Source organism: Leucoraja erinacea, chromosome 3 (assembly GCF_028641065.1).
Source record: "Leucoraja erinacea ecotype New England chromosome 3, Leri_hhj_1, whole genome shotgun sequence".
Taxonomy (NCBI): Eukaryota; Metazoa; Chordata; class Chondrichthyes; order Rajiformes; family Rajidae; genus Leucoraja; species Leucoraja erinaceus.
Genome location: NC_073379.1, coordinates 80414438 through 80433302, shown reverse-complemented (window position 1 = coordinate 80433302; position 18865 = coordinate 80414438). Strand labels below are relative to the sequence as shown.

General features: G+C 44.0%; 1 protein-coding gene across 1 annotated transcript in view; it reads left to right on the top strand.

The window, feature by feature from the left end:
- The first annotated feature begins 283 nt into the window (after positions 1-283).
- Positions 284-18865, top strand: part of ostf1 (osteoclast stimulating factor 1) — a 55313-nt gene continuing 36731 nt past the window's right edge. The window contains exons 1-2 of the mRNA XM_055630965.1: positions 284-290; positions 1867-1913. Of these exons, the coding sequence (XP_055486940.1) occupies positions 284-290; positions 1867-1913 (54 nt within the window). The remainder of the gene's footprint in view (positions 291-1866; positions 1914-18865) is intronic.

Below are 18865 nucleotides of genomic sequence, written 5' to 3'. Positions count from 1 at the left end.
CAGTATGGGGGCTCGGAAAGGCACATCATTGTTCTCCCTATCAAAGTGTGCGTAGAATGTTTTGAGCTCGTCAGGGAGTGATGCTTCGCTGTCGCTTGAGCTGCCTTTGTAGGGGGTGATGGCATTCAAGCCCTGCCACAGTTGCCGAACATCTGCCTCATCCTCCATCTTGGATCAAAAGTTCCTTTTAGAATTTTTGATGGGCTTGTCAAGGTTGGATCTGGACTACATATAGACCTCAACTTCACCATACCTGAATGCCCGGGATCTGGTCCTCAGAAGAATGCGGGGTGCGCTGACTGGCTCATCCAAGGCGTCTGGCTAGGAAACACTCGGAAGGTTTTTGTAGGCAAACAGTCCTCCACACATTTTCTTATGAAGTCTATAACGACTCTGGCGTATTCATTCAGTTGCCGAGTCCTTGAACATTACCCAGTCTACTGACTCCAAGCAGTCCTGTAGTTGTTCCTCTGCCTCACCAGACCAGCTCTGTGCAATCCTCACCTCTGGGGGTGCGCTCTTCAATTGCTGAATTCAATCAGGAAGCAGCAGCACCGCTGAATGGTTGGATTTCCCAGTGAGGACGAGGGATGGAGCGATAGGCATCTCTGATGGTCGTATAGCAGTGGTCAAAGGTGTTTAATCCTCTGGTGCTGCAGGAGACATGGTGGCAGTTCGGGAGTGATCATCTCAGATTAGCTTTGTTGCCAGATTTGGTGGGAAAAGGCTTCGGGGTACGCTGACTGGCGCTTGTTGACCACGGCGTGTAACTCCTCCAATGCAAGACAGATGTCTGCCTGGGGTGGGATGTAGACCGCAGTCAGGATGATGGAGGTGAATTCCCTCGGGAGGTAGAAGGGGCAGCACTTCACCGCCAGATGTTCCAGGTGCGGTTACAGCGCTGGTTTCTGCTGTTTCTTTTATACAGTTAAGCTGAGAACTATATTTGATGATTTTCTGCTGTGCTGTTGGCAACATGTCGTCACAGACAGGTGCCATTTTAAGTCATCTCTAATGCAGTAATTTGGAGAAAAATCTGAATAAATGTTGTGGCATCTGTTCCAGATCTGACTGGCAAAGTCACATTCTCTAGGAAATGGCAAATGGTTTCATTTCCAGCGCATCAAAACCTTTATCTAGGGTAGATAGAGACTGTCTATCCAATCCATGTCTCACGTACAGGAGCTTGAATGTGCAATCATTCAGACTTAAGAACATCTTGTTTCCCATGGCAGTGAGACTCGTGAACCGTCAGCTCTTTCACACTCCGCTTCCGCCGGTTCTGCCACATACACATATTCTTAACTACCTTATTCAGTTATTGGCCTTCATTATTTTTGTTGTACCACTTCAGTTTGCACTACAATCTGTTGTTGCATACGTTCTATTATTCATGCCAACCAGGAACTAGTGAACCATTGAATTTCATTGCACCCTGCTGTCTATGATCACAACAAAGTAAATCTGAGAATGTTGCTGCAGTTATGTTTATTGTATTCATATTTTAGACTTTTAGATCATAGTTTCTTTGCCGTGTAAGCAAATGAAAAAACAAATTCTAATTATAAAATATTATAAAGAATGCCAGTCATGAAACTGTTTTTGTGGTCATCTATGATCATTATTACTGTGGTAAGGTTTTCAGACACATCCTGTCTGATTGAAAGCTAGTTTTAACACCCCCATTCCCCCCCCCCCTCCTATTTTAACACGCATCGTGTGAAAACGAGTCATGATTAAGAAAATGTAATCAAAAGCTTTTTATAAACAAATGTAGTAAAGCTCAAATGTTCCTTTGATCAAGACTGCATCTTTGCATTGCATGCCTGAATAAAATGTGGTAATGGTTTCTTTTATTATTTTCAGGCCAGGTGAAAGTTTACAGAGCTCTGTTTGCATTTGAGCCCAGAACAGTAAGTACATTGTTTTTGTTTCTGAAAACAACAGCTGATTTGTGTGTGGTACAAAGATCTAGAAATAATTAGAATTTATATTTACATGTGAGTGCTTTGTTTCGGATAATACAAATTCGAGCACTGTTTGCCATAAAACACAAATCCTCAAGTATTTTTTTTAATATGTATGAATTAAATCTTACATTGTTTAGCATAACCATGAAAGCAAGTTTGTGGGGAAAACCATATCATACAAGGTAAAACGTATATATAAGACAAAGGAATATTAGGGTGGGGGGGAGTGATAAAATGAGAAAAACAAGTTTAAGAAAATAAAAATGGCTAAGCAATACAATAAATCCTCATTATAACGGACCATGGGGGGAGGGGGGTGATATGTTATCCGTTATTGCCAATTGGCTGTTTGTCGCGGAAATTGACAGAGGCAAAATGGAGACCAAGTTTTGCATCGAGGCTTTATTGCATGATATCATAGAGCGATAGCTGCAGTTAACTGCTCACCAGTTCTTTGTCTTAGCAGCAGAATTAGCCGAAAGTTATACAGTGCAGTAAACAGCGTTGTTTTTGTTAGATACAATTATACGAAAACATACCTCGTCCTTGGCTATATGGTTTTCCTGTTATTACTATCTACTACATGGGTATTAATTATTTAATTAGTCATAATATACTTTTTGTTTATGTTAATCTTATTCAACAATGGATGGTTAATACAAGTCAACCATAATATAAGAGCATCGTGACATTATTCTCTCATCTTTCAAGCAGACCGCACCACTGCCCCCTCCCTGAGCCAATCATAAGCCCCCATTGTCTGCAACGTCTCTGCACTACTAGCGGCAGGGGGGTGGCCTACCCAACGATTGCTGTTTTGTTTTGTTCACCAACGCTACGCTTTCCCATAGAATGACCTGAGAAAGGCTATGCTCCCAGACAATAAATATAGGTGCAAGATAACGTGCCTGAAATTTGTTTTGCAAGATTCTCATGATCATCTCTGCAGCTGGTCAACAAGAGATGGCAATTGCCACAACCGCTCACCCTTTTGTTATCTTATTTAATTTCGACCATAATTAAGTATCTGGAGATTTTCATTTTTGTTCCACACCATTATATCCAAGTATGGCGGTATTGTGTGTAGTTGAAACAAAGGACTGCAGGTGCCGATTAATACATACAACAAACACAAAGTGTTGTAGTAACTTAGCGGTTCAGACAGCATCTATGAAAACCAAGGATAGGTGACGTTGGGACCCTTCTTCAGACTGATTCAGTCTGCTGAGTTACTCCAGCACAATGTGTCGTTTCAACGAAGGACTAGAAGCCCATGCCTCTAGTCTGCACCAGCCAGCCCTTCTTCACCCGCAACTGCAATGTCAGGTTGAAGCGGCTGTTGTTGCAGCTCATGTTGTAGCCCCTGGGGACAGTACCTCAGGCTGCCCCCACTGACAGGACGCACTCGGTCACTGTGGGGGATCCCTCCCCTCTCACCTACTGCTGCTTCATCCGATCAGCCTGTCACTTTGTCTGCTCCCCACCGCCGCTCTCTCCTGTCGCTCTGTCCACTCCGCCTCTTCTCTCTTCCCCTACTCCACCGCCACCTCCTTCTACTTTTCCCCCACAGTTGCCGACATCTTCCAAGGGGAGGGGAGAGGGATGAGGCCGAGTGGGTGGAATGATGGGAGGAGGAGGGGGTGGAGTGGGGAGCAGACAAAGCGATAGGCCGATAGGACCGAGCGCGGCTAGTTGTTGGTGGCAGCCTGAAGAAAACACGGTCCCCAAGGGCTACAACATGAACCACAACAACATCCAAGAAGAGTTCGCTGGTGCATCTTGCGAGCTGAGGGTGGAGTCGGCATGTTCTGTACATTAAAACCACTGTTACAAAGGGGTCTGTAAAATCGAGGGCTTACTGTATTGTATTCAAAGCACAATCCATTGATTTTTAATGCACTTTGAGACCAGAGGATATGACCATGCAATACAAATTCGGTTCTTGGTGAAATCTTTTAATTTAATGTTGTATAAATGTTTATGGCAAGTTGTGTTCATTGCTTTGTTTACTAATTTAATATTTTCTCGTTTTTTTATCAAATTCCCACAGTGGTCATTATTTCTTCAACTACAATGTGTTGTTTAATGATTCCAATGTAGTTTTGGCAATTTACATTTTTACAACAGGGCACCAAGAGTTTGAATCTTGATATCTGAAATGTTGTTTGTGTATTTATTCCCCACTTCCATTTAACATACTATTGAAGCTGTTAACATTTTTACATGTGCAGGACCTGTACACTGAATGCTGCAACTGTGTTCATTTCAACAAAATAGACTTGAAAATCAGCTTTTCTCTCCCTTCATTTAAATTTAGCAAAATATGTGGCTACTGCAATGAAGGAGAAGCAATACCTAAAGGGAGTATTCTTATCATTTCAAATAGTTCCCCATTTTGTTAAAGAAAACATTGTGACTAAAATTGTATAGTAAGCTGTTTTGAAATAGTTTTCAGTTTGTTACAAAAATGACTGATTCCCCTCACGTGAGGCTACTATGATGTTACCAGTATCTTCAATGGGAAATGATATGTGTCAAAGGCTTAGTGAAGCTGGGGAGCTCAATTGCTTTTGTGGGATTTGGAGGAATTGCCTTTCAAGTAAATTTGGATCAAATTTGTATACAGACCTTGCAAAAAAAATGTTTTGGTTCTGGCAACCAGAACGTCTAGATCAGTGTCAATATTAGTTTGAAAGCATGACTAGTATTTCCAATAGAAGTTCTTTGAATTATTGATATTACTGGAGCAATCTTATGCCCAATATATATATATCTATATATGCACTACTGCTACTGTATGTACATATATATATTTTACTGTTCCATTATTCTATGTTCGCTCTTCTGGGTGAGATGCCAACTGCATTTTGTTGTCTCTGTACTGTACACTGCACAATGACAATAAAGATTGAATCTGAATCTGAATCTAGCCCACGATCTGCTCTTCTATTCTCCTCACCCATATCCTGTCCTTATGGCACTTTCTTATGCCAGTGCAGCAGATGCATTGCCTTTCTTTTCACTTTTTCCTTCCCTACCTCGAGAGACGCAAGCATTCTTTCCAAGGGAAGTGTCCGAGAGTCAATAGAGTAAAGTGTATTTAATTGTCAAATGTATCAACAATAGAACAATGACAGTCTTACTTACAGCAGCATAATAAGCCTATATATAGAATACTCATAAAAAAACTAAAATTCAATGACAATAACCACAATAGAGAAAAAAAGATAATTGGATGCAACCCAAGAAAATTCAGGTTTATATTGTGTAGTGTGTAAGAGTTTGATGGTTGCTGGGAAGAAGCTATTTTTGAACCTGGTAGTCATGGTTTTCAAACTCCTTCTTCCTGATAGGAAGAGTGAAATGAGTGTGTGGCTAAGATGATGTGGTCTTTAAAGATATTGGTTGGTATTTTGAGGCAGTGCCTCCTGTAGATCCCTTCAATGTTGGGGAAGTCAGAACCTATGATAGACTGGACCGTGTCTACCACTCTCTCTAATCTTCTTACTTCCTGGGTGGTCAAGTTGCTAAACCAGGCCACAATGCAAACAGTCAATATGCTCACTCCATTCCACCCGAATCACTTCGAGAGACTATTTATTCATCAACATATCGAATCTCCGCTCACTTTACTCACCCTTCTTCTCATCTAATGTATTCAGTTAGTGCTTATTATGTGTGATTTTCATTGTATTGGAGTTGAAACCCAAACTAGGTCAGTTGCAGAGGCAACCCTGACCTTCTTGGTGCCTGTTATTTTAATTCATTTCCCATTGCCACTCTGACTTATCTGCATTATTGAAATTAGATCCAAGAGTAGGGTGAGAAACAGTACCTCCACTTCTCAGCTTTATGGACTGAGTGTTATTGTCCAGCTTCTAGTAACTCAAATACTCTGTCTATATGCTGGGTGGCAGTGTGAGCTGCGAGGAGGATGTTGGGTGACTTGGTTGGGTGAATGGGTAGATGCAGTATAATGTGGATAAATATAAGGTTATCCACTTTGATGGCAAGAACAAGAAGGCAGATTATTATCTGAATGGTGTCAGATTAGGAAAAGGGGATGTGCAACGAGACCTGGGTGTCCTTGTACATCAGTCACTGAAAGCAAGCATGCAGGTACTGCAGGCAGTGAAGAAAACAAATGGCATGTTGCCGTTCATAGCAAGAGGATTTGAGTTTAGGAGCAAGGAGGTCCTACTGCAGTTGTAGAAAGCCCTGGTGAGACCACACCTGGAGTATTGTGCGCGGTTTTGATCTCTTAATTTGAGGAAGGACATTCTTGCTATTGATGGAGTGCAGCGTAGTTTCACCAGGTTAATTCCCAGGATGGTGGGTCTGACAAATTATGAAAGAATGGGTCGACTGGGCTTGTATTCATTGGAATTTAGAAGGATGAGGGGGCATCTTATAGAAACATATAACATTCTTAAGGGATTGGACAGGCTGGAAAAATGTTCCCGATGTTGGGGGAGTCCGGAATCAGGGGGTCACAGTTTAAGAATAAGGGGTAGGCCATTTAGGATTGAGATGAGGAAAACCCTTTTCACCCAGAGAGTTGTGAATCTGTGGAATTCACAGAAGGCAATGGAGACCAGTTTACTGGATGTTTTCAAGAGAGTTAGATTTAGCTCTCGAGGCCAATGGGATCAAGGGATATGGGGAAAAAACAGGAGCAGGGTACTGATTTTGGATGATCGCCATGATCATATTGAATGGCGGTGCTGGCTCGAAAGGCCGAATGACCTTGTCTTGCACCTATTTTCTATGTTTCTATAGAATGATCACTTCTGCTGTAATTCATCCAACAATGATGTTGGCTCAAAGAAAGACATTGATTCATTTTATTATTTATTTTCACATTTTGACCTGCTTTTTGTAATACGTCATACTTCTTTGTCGTTCCGTAACAACTCCCTTTTACAACTCATCCCTACAACCCACACCTCGACCTATCACAGATGTTCACTTTGTCCAAACTTTCCTCCATCTGCAACTTGCAATGAACATTTGTTTCTCTCTTACCCAGCTCTCATGAAAGTTCTTTTATCCAAAACATTGATTGTGTTACTTTTCATAGATGCTGCCTGACCTGCTGGAAGTTTATTGTTCTTAGAAACATAGAAACATAGAAATTAGGTGCAGGAGTAGGCCATTCGGCCCTTCGAGCCTGCACCGCCATTCAATATGATCATGGCTGATCATCCAACTCAGTATCCCGTACCTGCCTTCTCTCCATACCCTCTGATCCCCTTGGCCACAAGGGCCACATCTAACTCCCTTTAAATATAGCCAATGAACTGGCCTCAACTACCTCTGTGGCAGAGAGTTCCAGAGATTCACCACTCTCTGTGTAAAAAAAGTTCTCCTCATCTCGGTTTTAAAGGATTTCCCCCTTATCCTTAAGCTGTGACCCCTTGTCCTGGAATTCCCCAACATCGGGAACAATCTTCCTGCATCTAGCCTGTCCAACCCCTTAAGAATTTTGTAAGTTTCTATAAGATCCCTCTCAATCTCCTAAATTCTAGAGAGTATAAACCAAGTCTATCCAGTCTTTCTTCATAAGACAGTCCTGACATCCCAGGAGTCAGTCTGGTGAACCTTCTCTGCACTCCCTCTATGGCAATAATGTCCTTCCTCAGATTTGGAGACCAAAACTGCACGCAATACTCCAGGTGTGGCCTCACCAAGACCCTGTACAACTGCAGTAGAACCTCCCTGCTCCTATACTCAAATCCTCTTGCTATGAAAGCCAACATACCATTCGCTTTCTTTACTGCCTGCTGCACCTGCATGCCTACCTTCAATGACTGGTGTACCATGACACCCAGGTCTCGCTGCATCTCCCCCTTTCCCAATCGGCCACCATTTAGATAATAATCTGCTTTCCCGTTTTTGCCACCAAAATGGATAACCTCACATTTATCCACATTATACTGCATCTGCCAAACATTTGCCCACTCACCCAGCCTATCCAAGTCACCTTGCGGTCTCCTAGCATCCTCCTCACACCTAACACTGCCCCCCAGCTTAGTGTCATCTGCAAACTTGGAGATATTGCCTTCAATTCCCTCATCCAGATCATTAATATATATTGTAAATAGCTGGGGTCCCAGTACTGAGCCTTGCGGTACCCCACTAGTTACTGCCTGCCATTGTGAAAAGGACCCGTTTACTCCTACTCTTTGCTTCCTGTTTGCCAGCCAGTTCTCTATCCACATTAATACTGAAACCCCAATGCCATGTGCTTTACGTTTGTATACTAATCTCTTATGTGGGACCTTGTCGAAAGCCTTCTGGAAGTCCAGATACACCACATCCACTGGTTCTCCCCTATCCACGCTACTAGTTACATCCTCGAAAAATTCTATAAGATTCGTCAGACATGATTTACCTTTCGTAAATCCATGCTGACTTTGTCCAATGATTTCACCACTTTCCAAATGTGCTGCTATCCCATCTTTAATAACTGACTTTAGCAGTTTCCCCACTACCGATGTTAGACTAACTGGTCTGTAATTCCCCGTTTTCTCTCTCCCTCCCTTCTTAAAAAGTGGGGTTACGTTTGCTACCCGCCAATCCTCTGGATCCAAAGAGTTTTGAAAGATTATTACTAATGCATCCACTATTTCTGGAGCTACTTCCTTAAGTACTCTGGGATGCAGCCTATCTGGCCCTGGGGATTTATCGGCCTTTAATCCATTCAATTTACCCAACACCACTTCCCGACTAACCTGGATTTCACTCAATTCCTCCACCTCCTTTGACCCGCGGGCCCCTGCTATTTCCGGCAGATCATTTATGTCTTCCTTAGTGAAGACGGAACCAAAGTAGTTATTCAATTGGTCCGCCATATCCTGGTTCCCCATGATCAACTCACCTGTTTCTGACTGCAAGGGACCTACATTTGTTTTAACTAATCTCTTTCTTTTCACATATCTATAAAAACTTTTGCAGTCAGTTTTTATGTTCCCTGCCAGTTTTCTTTCATAATCCATTTTTCCTTTCCTAATTAAGCCCTTCGTCCTCCTCTGCTGGTCTCTGAATTTCTCCCAGTCTTCCGGTATGCTGCTTTTTCTGGCTAGTTTGTACGCATCATCCTTTGCTTTGATACTATCCCTGATTTCCCTTGTTATCCATGGATGCACTACCTTCCCTGATTTATTCTTTTGCCAAACTGTGATGAACAATTTTTGTAGTTCATCCATGCAGTCTTTAAATGCCTTCCATTGCATATCCACCGTCAACCCTTTTAGAATTAATTGCCAGTCAATCTTGGCCAATTCACGTCTCATACCCTCAAAGTTACCTTTCTTTAAGTTCAAAACCATTGTTTCTGAATTAACAATGTCACTCTCCATCCTAATGAAGAACTCAAGCATATTATGGTCACTCTTGCCCAAGGGGCCACGCACAACAAGACTACTAACTAACCCTTCCTCATTACTCAATACCCAGTCTAAAATAGCCAGCTCTCTCATTGGTTCCTCTACATGTTGATTTAGATAACTATCCCGCATACATTCCAAGAAATCCTCTTCCTCAGCACCCCTGCCAATTTGATTCACCCAATCTATATGTAGATTGAAGTCACCCATTATAATTGCTTTGCCTTTGTCGCAAGCATTTCTAATTTCCTGTTTGATACCATCTCCAACTTCAGTACTACTGTTAGGTGGCCTGTACACAACACCCACCAGCGTTTTCTGCCCCTTATTGTTTTGCAGCTCTACCCATACCGATTCCACATCCTCCAAACTAATGTCCTTCCTTTCCATTGCGTTAATCTCCTCTCTAACCAGCAACACTACCCCACCTCCTTTTCCTTTCTCTCTATCCCTCCTGAATATTGAATATCCCTGGATGTTCAGCTCCCAGCCTTGGTCACCCTGGAGCCATGTCTCCGTGATCCCAACTATATCATAATCATTAATGGCTATCTGCACGTTCAACTCATCCACCTTATTACGAATACTCCTTGCATTGAGACACAAAGCCTTCAGGCTTGTTTTTACAACGCTCTTACCCCTTATACAATTATGTTGAAAAGTGGCCCTTTTTGATTTTTGCCCTGGTTTTGGCTGCCTGCCACTTTTACTTTTCACCTTGCTACCTATTGCTTCTACCTTCATTTTACACCCCCCTGCCCCTCTGCTCTTGTACCCATCCCCCTGCCACATTAGTTTAAATCCTCCCCGACAGCACTAGCAAACACTCCCCCAAGGACATTGGTTCCATTCCAGCCCAGGTGCAGACCGTCCTGTTTGTACTGGTTCCACCTCCCCCAGAACTGGTTCCAATGCCCTAAAAATTTGAATCCCTCCCCCTTGCACCATTTTTCAAGCCACGTATTCATCTGCAATATCCTCCTATTTCTGCTCTGACTGGCCCGTGGTACTGGTAGTAATCCAGAGATTATTACCTTTGAGGTCCTACTTTTAAGCTTATCTCCTAGCTCCCTAAATTCATCCTGTAGGACCTCATCCCTTTTTTTACCTATATCGTTGGTGCCAATATGCACCACGACAACTGGCTGTTCACCCTCCCCCTCCAGAATGTTCTGCAGCCGTTCAGTGACATCCCTGACCCTTGCACCAGGGAGGCAACATACCATCCTGGAGTCTCTTTTGCGGCCGCAGAAACGCCTATCTATTCCCCTGACAATTGAATCCCCTATTACTATTGCCCTTCCACTCTTTCCCCCCCCCCCCCTCATGTGCCGCAGAGCTACCCATGGTGCCATGAACTTGGCTGCTGCTGCCTTCCCCTGATGAGCAATCTCCCTCAACAGTTTCCAAAATTGTTCTTCTTTTGTTCCAATGTTACTGCATACGATCAAGCTAATAGGCAATAAAGCAGACCATAATTTAAAATTGCACAAATGGAAGGAAGTCTGAATTAACTTCAAGGTTAAAGTTAACTTGAATTTTATTAGAATCAAACAACTTTGTGTAAAATTGCTTGTCTAATAGTTTTTGCACTACTCTCCCACATTGCTGTCAACCATAGGTACACAAAAAAACTGGAGGAACTCAGCGGGTGCAGCAGCATCTATGGAGCGAAGGAAATAGGCAACGTTTCGGGTCAAAACCCTTCTTCAGACCATGTTTTTCACTCAGCGTATTAGACATCACTATTTGTTTGTTCATGCAATGATCATTTAATCCAAGCAAATGTTGATTTGTCATTGCTCTTAATAGGAAAATTTGGCAATCGACTTTAAAGAGGAAATGTTTCAACCCAACTGGGATCTTAAGATGTGCGGCCATCATTATATAGCTGAGTAATGACGTAACTGAAAGCAGGATATGCTTTTTGCTGCAATCACTTCCTCTACCCTACATAATTGATGCAAGGAAGACTTGTTGTCAAATTTCAGTTCATTTTTGAGCTGATATGGTGAGGTGAAATATTTGAGATCTGTTACATAAGATGAGAGTTATAGTAAACGATGTAAAAATCACATCGACAAAGAATTGTGCAAGAGTGAGTTGTGCAACAGTTTAACTGTTAACGTTGACGTTAACTGTTAATGTTAAAAAACTGAAGTGCCCCCTGCTTAAGGACAGAGAGGGATTAGTAGACACATTTCCACTAGTTGTCAAATTGAGCCTGAGTATTTTCCATGGCAAGATGTTTTGTGAGTGGAAATTCAAGATTTATGGTCACTGAGTCATACAGCATAGAAACAGGCCCTTCAGCCCAACTTGCCCACTCTGACCATGATGCCCCATCTACAATAGCCCCACCAGCCTGTGTTTGGACCATATCCCTCTTAACCTTTGCTGTCCATGTACCTGTTGAAATGCCTTTGAAATGTTGCTGTAGTACCGACCTCAACTGGCAACTTGTTCCATATACCCACCATCCTATTAAATGTTTTCCTCTCTCACCTTAAACCACCTTGTGATCATACCCACTATCCTGTTCTCATTTGGGATGGCAGAAACTGATTTATCAATTTGAATCACAGATCAAAGATAAAAGATGAACACTACAAAGCCGGGTTCAGATTTTCAACAGCTGCAGAGTTTAGTTTCTACCAGCCCAGCATTTTATTCAACTCTCCCCACTGTCCTCATTCATTTTATTCTGTTTAATCTTCTCCAGATGAATCACCCATGATGAATAAGTGCTCAACACCCTCCCTTGGCAGGCACCATCACTACTTTTGTTTTTTTACTTTCCCTACCACAAACAACCCCTGCAAACCCCCCGGCTGTAAATCAGTCTGAAGAAGGGCCCTGACCCAAAACGTCACCAATTCAGGTTCTCCACACTGTGTTACTCCAGTGCTTTGTGTCTTTATTGGGGACTCATTGCAGTTCCTTGTTTCTACATTCTACATTTTTCTGCTAATACATCCTTGTTTTCTATCTTATTCCAATTCTGACTAAACATTAACTCTGTTGTTCACTGCATAGATGAGACAGACCTGCGGTTCTAGATTCTGCAATAAAAGAAAATAACCTCCCCACGTCCACCCTGTCAGGAACCCTTATGGACAACTAGAAGGCTTATCCCCTTCTCCACCCTCCCTCCCATGAGAGCACTGTAACAATATTTCAGTGTCCAAATGTGCCACTTCAAAGATCTCCAATTGTCGATGCCTGTGTTAATGATGATTACTGGACTGATCACCACCTAATCCAGACCAGTATCTCCAATGACCTAACCCCAAAACATCATTCAACAGAAGCAGTACCACGAAAAGATCAGATTCAGATTCAATTTTAATTGTCATTGTCAGTGTACAGTACAGAGACAACGAAATGCATTCAAATGTTGAAGTGATGAAGGGCTCCACAAAGGTAGCTCTTCTCAGACAATGCCTCATGATGAATATGTTGATTCCCAGTCTACACAAACCAGCGAGTTAACAGTTTTGGCATAATGTTGTGTGCCGAACATTATGCCAAGCCCACCTCTTTGCCTGCACATAATCCATATCTCCCCATTTCATACATATCCACATGCTTATCCAAAAGGCGTTTATCGTATCTGTTTTCACCACCAACCCCGGCAGCATGTTCCAGGCACTTACCACTCTCAGTGTAAAAAATAGAATCACCCCATGCATCTCCTTTAACCTTTGCCCTTCTCACCTTAAAAACTGTGTAATCTAGTACTTGATGTTTTCATCCTGGGAAAAAGGTTCTGACTGTTTGCCCTATCCCTCAACCTCCACGCACCAGAGAAAATAATCCAAGTCTGTCCAACCTCTCCCTGTAGCTAACATAGAAACATAGACACATAGAAAATAGGTGCAGGAGTAGGCCATTCTGCCCTTCGAGCCAGCACCACCATTCAATATGATCATGGCAGATCGTCCAGAATCAGTACCCCATTCCTGCCTTCTCTCCATATCTCTTGATTCCGTTAGCCCTAAGCCCTAAGAGCAATATCTAACTCTCTCTAACCCCCTAATCCAGGCATTATTCTGGTAAAACTCCTCTGCACGCTTTCCAAAGCCTCTATGCAACAGCACTCAAGGACCTGAGCTTTTGGTAGAGGTTGAGCAGGCTAGGACTTTATTAATTGGAGTGCAGGAGGCGGAGGTATGATTATAGAGGTGTACAAAATCATGTTGAGAATAGTTCGGGTGAATGCACAATCTTTACCAAGAGTGGAGAATCAAGGACCAGTGGACATACGTTTAAGGTGAAATTGGAATGATTTAATAGGAGTCTGAGGAGTAATCTTTTGACACAGGTTCTTGGGTATATGGAGGAGGTTATTGAAGTAGGTAATATAATAAAATTTAAATGTATTTGTGCAGCTATAGGGATAAGTATAGTTTAGAGGGATATGGGCCAAATGCAGGAAGGCGGGACGAGCACAGATGAGGTACGTTGGTTGGCATGGACAATGCTCAAAATGCAGCCTAACCAATGTCTTAAAAAGCTGCATCATGTTTTCTTGACTCGTATACTCAATGGCCTGACCAATTAAGATAGGCATACCATATGCTGTCTTTACCACTCAATATATTGTGTTGTCACTTTCAGGGAGTTACGGACTTGGACCCCATGATCCCTCTGTACATCAATGTTGTTGAGGGTCTTGCCATTAGTTGTATATTTTCCCCTAATATTTGACCTCCCAAAATGCAATGCCTCACACTTGCTCAGTTTAAACTCCATCTGCCATTTTTACACCCATTTCTGTAGGTGATCTTATGTTCCACAGCATACTGTGACAGCCTTCCTCGCAGTCTGCGACCCCAGCAAACTTGGCGTTATCTGCAAACCTATCTTAACTAATCCATCTATGCTCATGTCCAAGTTATTCACATTAAAACAACAGGTCCCAGTACAGATCTCTGTGGAATTCCACTGGTCACTGACCAGCTTTAATATTGTCTGTCCATCACACCCCTCTTCTATCAGCAAACCAGTTATGAATCCATATAAGCAAGTCACTTAATCTTATGCATCTTAAGCTCCTGGAATGAAGGTCTTTATCAAAACATGGACAGGTTAGGAGAGTGAGCAGAGATGTGGCAGATGAACTTCAATATAGCAAAATGCGGAGTCAGGCATTTTGGTAATAAGTATAAAGGCGTAGATTATTTTCTAAATGGAGAGAGAATCCAGAAATCGGAGGCGCAAAGGGACTTGGGATGCTGTTGCAAGACTCGAAAAAAGCTAATTTGCAAGTCGAATCAGTAGCAAGGAAAGCAGGGCTGCCAACTCTCACGCTTTGCGCGTGAGAATCACGACCTCAAGCAAACTCACGCCCTCACGCCGATCAGAAATGTCTCACGCTCTGTGATGAAAAAATCTGTGATCAACGAAAATTTCAAAACTCGGATAAACTGCATGGTCCGCGGGTGTTGGAGAGCCGGGGCTGCGGGAGGGATGGGAGCGGAACCAGCGGCGGGAACAGATGCGGGGAGCCGGGACTGGCGAATGTGTTTGCGACGCTGTCGAGTGTTTGCGGCGCTGCGAGTCGCTCGCTGCAGCTCTGGCCATGGAGCACTACGGACAGTGCGAGTGTCCCGGGCCGCGGAGCCGTCGGAAGCGTCGCGCCGATGCCGCAAGAGTCTTTGTGCTGAAGGGACAGACTCTCAAAGGGAGGTGGAGAGAGAGAGAGAGAGGGGATGGAGACAGTGGGGGGAGAGAGAGAGGGGGGGGGATGAGAGGAGAGAGAGGGAAGAGACAGAGGGGGCGTGAATGAGAGAGAGAGAAGAGGGGGGGGAGAGAGAGAGAGAGAGGGGGGGGAAGTGGGGAGTGGGGGGGATGGAGGGAGGAGAGGGTGAGAGGTGAAGGGGAGGAGAGAGAGAGAGAAGGGGAAGAGAGAGGGGTGGTAAAAGAGAGAGGGGGAAGAGGGGGAAAGAGAGAAATGGGGAAAGAGAGAGATGGGGGGCAAATAAGAGAGGGGAGAGAGAGTTAGGGGGAAGAGGGGAGAGAGTTAGGAGAAAGAGAGGGGAGGGGGGGAGAGAGAGAGAGAGGGGACGAGAGAGAGGGGGAGAGAGGTGGGACGGAGAGACGGGGAAGAGAGAGGGTGGAGAGAGACAGGGGGGAGAGAGAAGAGAGGGAAGGGGAGAGAGGGAGACAGGGGAGGGAGAGAGAGGGGGAGAGAGACAGAGGGAGAGAGGGAGAGAGAGAGAGAGAGAGAGAGAGAGAGAGAGGAGAAGAGAGGGGGGGGGGGGAGAGAGAGAATTTCTGTGGCAAATTTGCCCAGGTGACCGGCATGGATCAGGCTGCGAGTCGGTGCATCCTGGAGGACAACCAGTGGCTGCTGGAAATAAGTACCAAGCACTGGTTAGAAACGGTGGAAGATAGTGGACTTCAAATGGGGGTGGTTGGAGAAAGCATCCTGCTTGCCTGCTAGATTTTCACTTACTGTAACTGCAGGAAAAATGTTCCCGATGTTGGGGGCGTTCAGAACCAGGGGTCACAGTTTAAGAATAAAGGGGGGGGGGGGCCAGTTAGGACTGAGATGAGGACAAACTTTCTTCACGTAGAGAGTTGTGAATCTGTGGAATTCTCTGCCACAGAAGGCAGTGCAGGCCAATTCACTGGATGTTTTCAAGAGAGAGTTACATTTAGTTCTTGGGGCTAATGACATCAAGGGATATGGGAAAAAAACAGGAAAGAGGTACTGATTTTAGATGAACAGCCATGATCATATTGAATGGCAGTGCTGGCTCGAAGGGCTGATGGCCTATTCCTGCACCTATTTTCTATGTTTCTATGCTTGAGTATATGGCAATAAAACTCGATCACTTGATTTTGAAGCATTCATGCATGGTGGAGGTATAATATAGTCATAGAGTGATACAGTGTGAAAACAGGCCCTTCGGTGCAACTTGCCCACACCCGCCAACATGTCCCAGCTACGCCACCTGCTTTTGGTCCATACCTCCAAACCTATCCTATCCATGTATCAGTCTAACTTTTTCTTAAATGTTGGGATGGTCCCTGCCTCAACTACCTCCTCTGGCAGCTTGTTCCATACACCCATCACCCTTTGTGTGGATAAAGTTACCCCTTAAAAAGTTACTTCTTAAAAATACTTCATACAAAAAACATTGAAATCATACTTCTACAGTGCACTAAAACATAATTTTAATACATCAAATTTCAAAAAGTTCCTACCCTTTTTCCACACCCTCTCCCCACTCGGTTGCTCCACTCCCTCACCGGGTACCCCCAAGGCCAGTGATCAGTGATCGCACAGCCTCCCCCCTTTCAAAAATGCTCCAACCAATTTAAAGCATATATAGTGCATTCAAGTGTAAGTTCTAAGACTCGCTATAGTATGCACCATATTGCACAATTTCAAGCTGAAAAATGCAAATGTTCCATACCAATGGGAGGGGGCACCCTCCTCCCTCCTCCCACCACACCCCCCCCCCACCGGTCGCGATGCTCCCTCGGGCTTGATCTCTCGCAAATTTCTCACTCCCAACTCTCACCCAATGTTGGCAGCCCTGAAGGAAGGCAAATTCAATGTTAGCATTTATATCAAGTGGACTGGAATACAAAAACAGAGATGTAATGCTGAGACTCTATAAGGCGTTGTCCAGGCCGCGTTTGCAGTACTGTGAGCAAATGTGGGCCCCATATCTGAGGAAGGATGTGCTGGCTCTGGAGAGGGTCCAGAGGAGGTTTACAAGAATGATTCCAGGAATGAGTGGGTTAGCATATGATGAGTGTTTGACAGCACTGGGCATCTACTCGCTGGAGTTTAGAAGGTTGAGCGGAGACCTCATTGAAACTTACAGAATAATGAAAGGCATAAATAGAGTGGATGTGGAAAGGATGTTTCCACTGGTAGGAGAGTCTAGGACCAGAGGTCATAGCCTCAGAATTAAAGGGCGCTCTTTTAGAAAGGAGGTAAGGAGGAACTTCTTTAGTCAGAGGGTAGTTAATCAGTGGAATTCATTGCCACAGAGGGCTGTGGAGGCCGGTGATATTTTTAAGGCAGAGATAGACAAATTCTTTATTAGAACAGGTGTCAAGAGTTATGGGGAGAAGGTAGGAAAATGGGATTAGGAGGCTGAGATCAGCCATGATTGAGGCGGTGGACTTGATGGGCCGAATGGCCTAATTGAACTTCTATAACTTGTGAACTTGTGAAATGCCTTTAAAATCTATGTAGAATGTGTTTACCTGTAACGAGCTGCACATGATATTAGTCCCCTTGTGATCACTGAAGCTAATAACCAGGTCAGTTAGTTAAAATCGCATATTAGGGGCTATCTAGTATTGTCCCTTTTTTAGTTTCATTATTTTTACCATCGAGTTATTTTTGAACTCGGTTAATGAATTTATCATTGGGGGATTTGAATGTGCCCTTAGCTTTTCTTATGCACGACCATAATGACTTGGTTACTGTCTTGGCATTTGTGACCTTATGAATATTACCTTGATGTTAAACTAGCTGATACAGGTGCACAACCTTTTATCCGAAAGCCTTGGGACCAGACACTTGTCGGATTTCGGACATTTTCGGATTTCCGAATGGAAGATTTTTAGCGTAGATTCGGTAGGTAGCGCGGGCGGCTTGAAAAGTCTGGAGCGACTGCCTCCTCCCCAGAGACCGGGGAATCATTGTAAATCATTGCATAAATGTTAGTCAGTTAGTTTGGAGGGATTTATGTGGTGGTGGTGGGGTGGGTGGGTGAAGTGGGAAACTTTAATTCTTAGTCCCCTACCTGGTCGGCGACTCCCAACATCGCGGAGCTGGATTTGGAGCGCCTCGCAGCCAGGGGTAGAGTTGCCGGGGTCGGAGCTACAACCGGCGCCGCCCGCAGCCCCAGCTGGGAGTTGGCGGCCACAGCGCTGCGGAGCTTACTGCACGGCGACCCGGTAAGGCATTGACTGCTCCCCGCCTCTCCGACCAGGTAGGGGACTAAGAATTAAAGTTTACCCCTTCAACCCCCCCTTCACATAAAAACCCTCCAAACTAACTGACTAACATTTAAGCAATGATTTACAGATGTTTAAGTGTCTCCCCGGTCTCCAGGGAGGAGGCAGCCGCTACAGTAGTACAGACCTGGGTTGACCGTGGGTCGTTTCGGGTCAAGTTTGGCGCCAGACGCGAGCTTTGGTGTGCAGACGACATCCTGGGGGAAATCCTGGGGGAAAATGGCCGGTTTTCGGAGTTTTTCGGTTTCCGGAACACCGGATAAAAGGTTGTGCACCTGTACCAGGTCATGGTGAGCTACAATTTTGTGCAATAATTTGGAAATCTGTGACTTTTGCTTTTTGTTTCATCATAAACCAGTTGATCATTGATCGCCTTCCTCTACCTGAGATTTAATCGGCTGAAAAATAGTTTTTAGCCTTGGTATCCTATTTGTGATGGACCAAGAAGAGTTTTAAATCACCATGCTAAATATTCGCACCAATCTCAGCTGTAGAATATACCACCTAAAACAGCAC